Source organism: Microtus ochrogaster, chromosome 10 (assembly GCF_000317375.1).
Source record: "Microtus ochrogaster isolate Prairie Vole_2 chromosome 10, MicOch1.0, whole genome shotgun sequence".
Taxonomy (NCBI): domain Eukaryota; kingdom Metazoa; phylum Chordata; class Mammalia; order Rodentia; family Cricetidae; genus Microtus; species Microtus ochrogaster.
In genome coordinates this window covers 36,048,449-36,058,703 of record NC_022016.1, presented here as the reverse complement: position 1 = coordinate 36,058,703, position 10,255 = coordinate 36,048,449, and the positions used below count along the sequence as shown (strand labels likewise).

Below are 10,255 nucleotides of genomic sequence, written 5' to 3'. Positions count from 1 at the left end.
AACTACTCCCATATTCCCAAATATTATTTATAATTATTTGTTTACATTTAAAGGGGGATATGCTATAAAGATTTGCATTTGTATGGATCTTGTTTTATTGATACAAATTTAAGGTCAATTTTGTTATATGTATATTTCTGCTCTTGATTAAAATATTGTGATTGTGTAGTTCATTAAAAAATGTATAATTAAGAAATATAGGTTAATAGATAATCATCTGTAGTAGTCAAGATTGTAGTCATGTTAGTTAGGTTTTCTAGATGTATAGAGATATATTTCAGTTAGTTAGCTATTCTTCAAATCTTTCAGAGACCTTCAAAATATGGCATTTAAATATTTTAAAAATTTAGGACTTTTCATGACAATGAGACACATCTGCTTCTGGCAGCACCAATTACTTTGAGAGGAAGATGGGCATTGAAGAGACTCCTTAGCCATTTGGGCAAGAAACCACTCTTGCCTGAATTGCTAAACTGGACATGCAGTACCTGCAAAAAATGACTACTAAACTTGACTAAAAATGAGATGATCCTTCAGGGTTCCTGCTTCATAAAAGACTCGGCAAGACATTCTGCAGGATACAGAAGAAAGTGACTGAACTTTGAAATCTTCTGCTTCATGAAAAATTCTGCTGTATACTATGGGCCTGAAGGCCAAAGATGGATGCCCCAATGTACAAAAAAAACTTTGGGTGACTGTCCAGGCAGCAAGATGTCTCTGTCAATTCTAGATTTGGGGAGTTGCTTACAATGTACTTCCTGTTTACTTAGGTAATATTATATCCTTCTGGAGGCTTTGATGGAGTTAAAGAATAGATAGAAAGCTATAGTTATACCTTTCCTTAGTTATGATAAAAGATAGTAAATAAAAATATTGTAACTGTCATTCTTGCTTGATACCAGTTCTATGTAATTTTACTATGTTAAAGTTAAAACCTTCTTTTTTATTTAAACAGAAAGGGGAAAGTGATGTGGGAGTCCCCTCTGTGTGTTGCTTGTATTGGTTAATGAATAAAGAAACTGCCTTGGCCTGATAGGGTAGAATTTAGGTAGGCAGAGATAACAAAACTAAATTCCGGGAGGAAGAAAGCAGAGTCAGAGAGATGCCATGGAGCTGCCAGAGACAGACATGCTGAATCTTTCCCAGTAAGCCACTGCCACGTGAGGATATACAGATTAATAAAAATGGGTTAAATCAAGATGTGAGAGTAAGGCAATAAGAGGCTAGATATTATGGTCCAATCAGTAATTTAGTTAATATACTTTCTGTGTGGTTATTTTGGGGCAAATCTAGCCGGGTGGCCGAAAAGAACAAGTGAGACCTCTCCCTACAACAGTGACAAATTTTACAGTTGTATTTTATGTGTATGGATGTTTTGCCTACATGTGTGTCTATGTACCACATACATGTCTGGTGCCTTCAAAGGCTAGATGAGGGCATTAGATCTCCCAGAACTAAAGTTACAGACAGTTGTGAGCCACTGTGTGGGTGCTAGGAATCAAACCCAGGTTCTATGTAACAGCAGTCAGTTCTCTTAACCACTGAGCCATCTTTTCAGCCCCCCCCACATATATCACTTTAAAAGATATTTTATAATTTATGTGTATGCATGTGCCTACATGAAGTTATGTGCACCACTGACTTGCCAATTTTTCAGAGGTCAGAGGGCATCAGACTTTGAGCTATCTTATATTGTGCTGGGAACTGAAACCATGTCCTCTGATAAAGCAATAAGCATCTTATAACTGAACTCTATCTTCAGCCCCTGTGTCTACCATTTTTCTCCCTTAACTTTTGCCAATACCCCACCTCCTCTATTATGCCTTTAGTTATATAGTGTCACAATTAATAACTTTGTATTTCATTTTATTTATGGTTAGGTCTTCTGTGATTTGCCTATTAATTGTAAATTTAGAAAATCAACATTTACATTCTTATGACTTTTCTCACTTTGAGCTGAGTTGAATGTTTTAGTCATTATAGATCTAAGGATCCAATGTACTAAATGCACTACTTTAAGGAATACTTCTTCTATTGATGGAAAGGTATAGATCTACAGAGCCAATGTATTAAATATACTACTTAAAGGGAATATTTCTATTAATGGAAAGAGATACAAAGTTACATTGCAGACAGATGATGTGAATATAGAGAGAAATGTATATGTGGGGATAAATTGTAATTAATCTAAGCATTATTCACCTCTTTAAGAGCCAATAAAATGATCTATTTATATTCCACTTTTCTCTCTAATTAATGATGATACATCTGTTTCACTTTTCTTTTTACCCCCATCTCCTAGCCTTTGATATATGATAGCCTTAAGTAGAAAGTAGAGGTGTTTTTAATGTATCTCATATGTTCCAAAGAGTAAAGTTTGCTGATTATTTTTTATAAAGGGAAAACATACTTAATTTCCAAAAGGCTTTAAAGCTGACTTCCTTTGTAATTTGCTTATGGTCAAGCTTGCTGTTGCCTTTGATCTCAGAAAATTACCAGATGCTCAGCAGAATGGAGCAGCTAGTAATAAATGTGTCAGGTAGTTGACAGCACAGATGTCTTAGTGTGATGTTTTGGCCATAACTGATGCCGATCTTGCCACTGAAACACAGGAGGATCAGCTAGCTCTGCTGACCTTTACACACCAGGTATGGATTAACTTCTATGCCAATAGAGTACCATGGTGGTTTTCAACCAATAGATACACAATTCACAGTGAGAGATGTTCAGATAATATTTTTCCTTATAAATCTACACAAGCACAAGCTGAAATTTGTAATATTGAAATATTTAGAAAAAAATGGATGATTTATTCTTGTATCTTGGCTTGTACGCATATGACTCTGAGGAGTAATGTTTATATGTTTTTTGCCAGCAATTGTACTGTTACTCAAGTGGGAATTGTGTAACTGAAAGGGGGAAGTGATGCTTAGCAATCAAGTGATCTAACAGAATGGAAAAAGCCTGTAGATTATTAAATCTAATGTGATTGTAGGATTTGTGAAGATGTTTTGAACTTGATTTTTTTCATATAAATAAGGTTTGTGCAATCTTCTCTGAAGGATAAAGTTTCAGAATATAATGTTTGGGGCATTTCCCCAAAATTAGACAAGCACAACTAATAGTTCTCAGGGTAAAATCCCAAAAATTAACTCCCAGTGGATTCTTCTCATACATTGCTATTCCTAGTACTTCCCTTTAGCCACAAAACAGTTACTTGGGGGTTGAGTTCTATGTTGTACAATTTAAAATATTATGTTTTCTTAGTTATTAATCTATTTTCAATATTCTAAGATGGACTATTGGTTGATCATTTTTCCACATTTTAGAAATTACCAGTGGTCAGATTGCCCAGTTACTGCCAGAATTTTTTTTTTGCTCTGCAGAACAGCACTTAAAGTTGAGAAATCATGTCATTTTTTAATTTCACGTCTCCCTCATGAAAACTTATTACATGTGCATGCATGTGCACAAACACACACACACACACACACACACACACACACACACACACCCTTCAAACAATGGATGGCTATTTTATGAAAGACAAAAAAAATATATAAAAAGTAAATTTCAATTGAGTCACTAAAGCTTTCTTTTTTCTTTGTAAGGTTAAAACATGGTCTGGATATATAGGCTAAACTGGCTTTGAATTTCTAATTCTGACTCAGCCTCCTGAGTGCTCGAATTACATGTGTGCATCAGAACACCTGGATCTTCACTTCTTTTTTTAAGATATATTTTTCCATATTTCAAATAAAATTACATCACCTCTATGCCCCTTTTCTTCCCTCCAGCATCCTACTTTATTTTAATTTAAAAGTGAAAATCAACATGGATCCAAATTTTTTCATTGACATACCAAGATACTGGTCTTTACTGCTGCCATGATCCAACCATTCTCAGTGCATATTTTGGTTCCATGAACCTTGTTTAATATGCTACTGGACATATACCCTATTGCTAGAAAATGTGAATTTATCACTGACATACATTTCCATTAGCTGTAGGACCCTTGCTTATCAATTATCTTTCCTTGGATAGTTTTCTTTTTTTTTCTTGGATAGTTTTCTTATCAACAAGATTAAGATTAAAATGTCTACATAGTGACGTTGCTGAAGGAGTACCTGAGGTATGCAAAAAATGTTTGGTATAGTAGTAGCTCAATAAATGCTTGCTATTTCTATTATTACCATTTGCCTTAGGTGATATTCTTTTCATTCATGATAACATCAGAAAACATGTGTTCACAGCTCCATGCATTACCTAGACAGTGACAGCTGTAACTGATGGACTCATTAGAATAACTCTCTTGCAAAAAGACAGGATGTCTGCTAGCCAGATTCACCCTTGAGTTCAATAACACAGACACAAGGAAAGCATACTGATTTCAACACCTAAGCAAGCTTTAATAGCTGTTTCTAAAAGTTATTCCCAGATCATCTTCTACCCCAAACTATTCATATACAATGGCTGCAAGTATTCAAATTTCATAAACACAATATTGCAAAAGCAAGAAAAACTAAGAAAAGCATGTATAGCCTTATTTTCTCATTTGATATTTGTTACTAAATACAAATCTCAATATCTGTTACTAAATTCCAAGAAATAAATGCTGAAAGAGCTATGCTGGCAGCTGGCAGCTGGGAGCTGGGGGCTTGGGAGGAAAAAAGAAGGAAGTTCTCAAACAAGAAGCACATTGCACTCATTTTCCATCTCATAACCAGAATAACACAGGGTGGATCTCTATTTTGGGAACTATGTTTGTGTCTTTAGAAAACTGGAGAGACATTCTTGGAGTAACAAACAGAGAGACATTATTTAATAGCATTTGGAGACATATGTTCAAACTCCATGCAACTGATGTCTCCCTCTAGCTCAAACTTCGCTCCAAATAATTAAAACTATGCACACAGTATCTTACTCATTTTAATTATACAAAGAAAACATATGTTCAATGATTGAACTAATGTCTACGGTACAACATGAAGGGGATGAACCTTTCTAAAAGAGGAACATTTATTGTGGTGCCACGTGCACATCTAGGAAGGTCTTATTTGCCGAATCCAACCTTCAGTGTTCTAAGGATGTTAGCAGAATACAGGCAGAAAAGTAATATAAGGGACATCGGAGCTCTCACTTCATCTAGTCCCTTCAAAATGCCCGCATAACATCAAAATTTGGACCAGAATTGAAAAGTTTCAACACTATATGAAGTCAAAACAAGATGACTCTGAATGCCTCTTTCAATTACATGTAATATACACCACAGAAATGGAGGATGAAACATGACCACTGTGAGAGCCCTTCCCCTGCCTCTTCCTTTTGAGTGTACTGTGTTTTCTCGTCTGTTGTTTCCACACTTCCCCTTCTCTGCACTAAGACCTCTGCCCTTTCCTCTGCTCTTTATTCCTCATTGCCAAAGCTGTATAGCTATAAATATTTGTATCCTCGGTGGTGGGGCAATCATAACTATTTTTAAAGAACTTGTGACTATTCTAGCAGTGATTTAGACTCTGTTTTGTGCTTCTGACTACCCATCAAATATTGGGTTACCCATCACTACTTGAGGGTTACAGTTTCTATGATTTATATTTCAGGAAGATGGTGACGCTGGTAATAGTGGTGATGAAAATACTGTAGTAAAAACAACTTATTATATACACACATGAGATTTATTTGTGTAGGCATTAAATCAAAAAGAATAAATGGATTTTAAGCAGGATACGTATTATCAGATACACATTTGCTAGAATTTAGTTCCAATTTCACAAGGGTTAGCTAGAACAGACCATTTCTGGCAATGAACAGATGTGTTTTTCTTTCAGTCTTATGGACTAGGACTACAAGTGTTAGCCAGCAGCATCATAGGAGTTTAGGTCTCTGACTTCATCTCCCCTGCCTCCAGATAACAGCAGGATAAATACACTAAACCAGGCTATCCCACTGGTTCATATTCTGTTTTCTTCCCCCCAAGGGAATCAGAATCCTCTGATCTGTAAAAGTAACAGAAGGATAATTTTGTCTCTGATCTTAAGTTAATTCCCCTCTGACATTGTGTAGTTCTAAATGTTTCCATTCGTTTGTTCACTCACTCATTCATTCAATAAACTGACCTTGAACCCCACTCTGCCAAGCACCTTGCTAAATGCAGACTACTACCTTAACTCCAGCCAGTCTAATGTTCCTTTGTGAGAAAAATATCTGACGCAGTTAAGCTGTTGTGCTGGTAAACTGGAAAGCACTTCCATGTCAATACTGTCACTAGAAAGTATTAAGCCACTGCCAGCATCATTATTTCTTCCATAAAAATCACTCTCCTTTTGCATAATGCTAACTAATGTTAAAGATGAAACAAAAATGAGGATTGATAAATTACTCTTTGTAGTACTCCCTTGTAGGAGAGGGCAGAAAAATTGATTGCTGAGACAACCTGCTATTAAACATGAAAAGATAACCACACATGGAGTCAAGTGGCATAGATCGGGTTTCAGCTTCTGAATGTGAAGGAAGGTGCTGAAATGATTTGAGCTTCTATTGTTTATCCAAAAATGAGTCCCAGATAATTCTTGCCTAACCCTCTTCTGGCATGGCAGAGGGAAATGTGACATAAAGCAACATAATAATGTTCGTAAAAGTGCTGTGAAAGCCATAAAGCTCCATGCAAATGTGACCTAGCAAGCAATCTTTGCAATTCTTATAAGGGGGTGGCTATGTCATCATTGTTTCCTTTCCTCCTCCTTTCTTCAGGGAATGGGGCTCATCTAGTCAACCAGCAATATTGGGGCATTTGGCAGCATACACTTATTTCGTCATGAAAGAGCCGAGTTAGAAGTTTTCCTTGTTGAAAATAAAATGCACCCCACGAGGGCCGGACTCGGAGTTGGAGATGCTTTGTTTGTTGAGGGTTTTAGCCAAGGCTTCAGGACCACAGAGGAAAACTCCTATTCTGGTGCTTTTGAGAAAGAAAAGAAAGTTTCAGGCTTTGGCATGAGTTGAACAACAAAGTATGCAGGTAAATTTTCTATGAAGTAGAGCCTCTTCTAGTCCTATGTTTTCCACAAATGAGAAAAAATGTTCACATTGATCACAAGGAGGAGGCTTAATTCTGATTGTAGGCTCACCTGGAAAACTCAAAAGTGGTTGATACCCCAAGAAAATAAAATCCAAATAGAGATTTTGGAAATTTCTACCAGAAGAATATCAGGGCTAATATGTGAAGCAACAATGTACTTTTCTATAGGACTCTAGTCCCCCACCCAAATCTTTCTAGTATACTAAAATCAGTAACAAACCCTCATTGGGTACCCCAACTCTGACAGCAGCTTCATCCCTTTAAGTTTTATAGTTGAAATCCTTGCTTTTCAAAATGTGGCCCCACGCCATTTTTTTTAAAAAAGCACCATGTTTTTTAATAATGCAGGTTCCTAGGCCCACTTCACACCTAATAAATCAGAGCCTGTATGTAAAAACATAGCAAGGTATATATGTGCCATTCAAAGAGCAGAAAGCATGGTCCAAATAAAGCAGGTGTACCAAACCTGGGGCCAATGGGCCACATGTGTATCAAAATAGCTGTGCATGCAGCACAACACATTTGTAGATGATGTTGCAATGGCAAGTCAAAGTGCTTGCCACATCTATTCAAAAAGATATATTTATGGCAAGCTCATGAGTTTTTCACATGTTCTAGGAGACAAGGGAATTTCCTCAAGGTTTCATGATGGATTAAACTGTAGTGACACCAGAAAGAAACTTGTGTCATCTGTCAACTTCTGATTTGACTCAGACACTTGAACTGAAAGTGAAGGTATAATATTCTTAATAATAAGCATAAGCAGTCCTCACTACTTAAACATATACACTAGGGAAATTTGGGCAACTAAATTAGAGAAATTCTATGGTGCAGCTTGGATTAGGACATTGAGAGGATTACTCTCCACATAATTTTGCTATGGTTTAAAGATTGTTTCTTAAAGTCGGAGATATCAGACATCTGTTGGAGAAGAACTCAACCCCATTACAGTATTATGGAAATGTTAATGCTAACTTTTAGACTATAAAGGACAGTCAGTGCTCAGAGCTGCTGCTTTCTGGCAGACCGCAAGTTTCAAGACCACACTGCTTACTTAGGGTGTTGACTTGCAATTGTCTTGAATTCATTATCCCAGTTGGGTCGTCCATACTGAGTCTTTTGTTTTAGGCCTGTGATTACATCTTTCTCCTCATCGTGGTGTACAGCAAAGTGATTAGCCTGTTACAAAGGACATATATTCAGAAAAAAAAAAACAGAAAAATACGGTATAACACACATTTTACAAAACAAGCTCTTACCACTCATCACATACACAAACACGCACACGCACACACACACACACACACAAACAGGTTATGATGATAAGGGGTGATATCTATTCCTGAAGAAAGGGAATGAAAGGGTCCTCTATACCCATCTGCAATCAAGATTCAATGCTAGACTTATGGATATCAATAAGTCAGTGTTTTATGAGACAATGCTATAATCAATGGTCAGTAACTCCTTTTACAGAAGGTGCCTTTGTAAAAAGCTTTGTAAGTTCAGGTGTAAGAGACAACATTTGAAGCAAAACACACCCTGCATTAAAGTGAAAAATCCTCTTTTGCAATCCAAATAAGGCCAACCTAAACTTGAAGGTAAATGAGAAAGGAAATAGAATATAAAGATGATATAACATAATGAGAAGAATAACTGTGCCCTGGATGAAATGTGGCCTTGATGCATTACAAAAGCCCCAGGTGCCTTCAGACCTTCACTGCTGGCCCAGTTAGTGTAGGAGGGGAATAGAAAAGTTGAAAAGAGATGAATTTCAAATGCTATGACAGGAAATCTCCCAGCTGCTTGTAATTCATTTTCAAGTGCTGATCTCCCATTGTTGGGTCAAAAAGAAATCAGCCCCAGCTTTTCAGTAAGTGTTCTAGAGCCGCAGCTGCTTGTGAGTCATGGCAGGGCTCAAGATGAACCAAGGGCCGGGACTCTGAACGGCTATGGAGCCAAAGGGACACTGATGATAGGAGCACAGTGAACCTTTCTGTCCTGGTCCTAAGCTAACAAAGCTAAGAGGTAAACTGATGACAATAAATACAGCTAGTTATTATTCCTTCCTGTCTTAGACACACCTTGACCTCAAAGTCACATAGAGCAAGTTTTAGCTGGTTGCAAGGTTAAACCAAATAATACTAAAGTTATCTATTTCCTCCTTGATTGACTCAAAAGTTCTGTTTTTGCCTTCAAGGACTGTATTGCCTTCTAAGAAAAGCAAACTGTATACTCCAGGGAACCTGACCTAGTTTCCTTTCATGTTGACGTCATAAAGTTTGATAAAATCTACATAGGAGAGAAAGGGTTTCTTTGGTTCACAATTCCAGATTACAGTTCACCATTGTGGAGAAGGCAAGGTGGAAGGAACAGGAAACAGCTAGTCATATTACAGTCAAGAGCAGAAAGAAATACACACACATGCTGCTTGCTTTCTGCTTCTAGGCAGTTTTCTCCTGTCCTGTATAGTTCAGGACTTCCTGCCCAGGGAATGGTGCCACTGGCAATGGGCCGCATCTTTCCACATCAATTAGCAACTAAGACAATCCCCCACAGATATGCTCCTAGGCCAATTTGATCTAAATATTTACTCAATCAATTGAGATTCTCCTCCCAGGTTGACATTTCAAACTAATCATTATAGGCCCTAATGAGGCTTCATACAGAATTTCTTAACATTGTCAACTATAAGATGTTTATATTGCTAAGTGTTCTGTGAGGGAGGATATATTGCATTCAGTTGAAGACAACTAACTTATTTTATTTTAGTAGTCTCCAAATATTTTTCATCACACATCCATATATAATATATATCCAAATTGTTCTCCATTATATAGGTAGTTTTATTTATTATTAATAACAACAAATTGCTGAAGTTGCTGACTGCAGGTTCTGGAGCAGTCAGGCAGCCATTTACTTGTTGGATGCCTTTAAGCAAATAGCCTGCTCAGTTCTAAGCTTTTGACTCTAATGAGACAATAAATTTGACAAATAAAATTAGACAATCCACACAAGCACTAAAAACAATGCCTGGGGACTGGACGGTGGGGGCAGACACCCTTAGTCCCAGCATTCTGGAGACAGAGGCAAGCAGATCTCTGTGAGTTTGAGGCCAGTTTGGTCTACAAAGTGAGTTCCAGGACAGCAAGGACTGTTAGGCATAAAAAAAAAAACCTGTCT

General features: G+C 37.1%; 1 protein-coding gene across 2 annotated transcripts in view; it reads right to left on the bottom strand.

Annotated features, from left to right (window-relative positions):
- Positions 1-4,387: 4,387 nt before the first annotated feature.
- Positions 4,388-10,255, bottom strand: part of LOC101984745 (cytochrome b-245 heavy chain) — a 70,005-nt gene continuing 64,137 nt past the window's right edge. For both annotated transcript variants that reach the window (XM_026782084.1, XM_005352835.2), the window contains 2 exons: positions 8,130-8,254; positions 4,388-6,955 (listed from right to left, as the gene is read on the bottom strand). In XM_026782084.1, the coding sequence (XP_026637885.1) occupies positions 6,829-6,955; positions 8,130-8,254 (252 nt within the window). In that variant the 3' untranslated portion in view covers positions 4,388-6,828. The remainder of the gene's footprint in view (positions 6,956-8,129; positions 8,255-10,255) is intronic.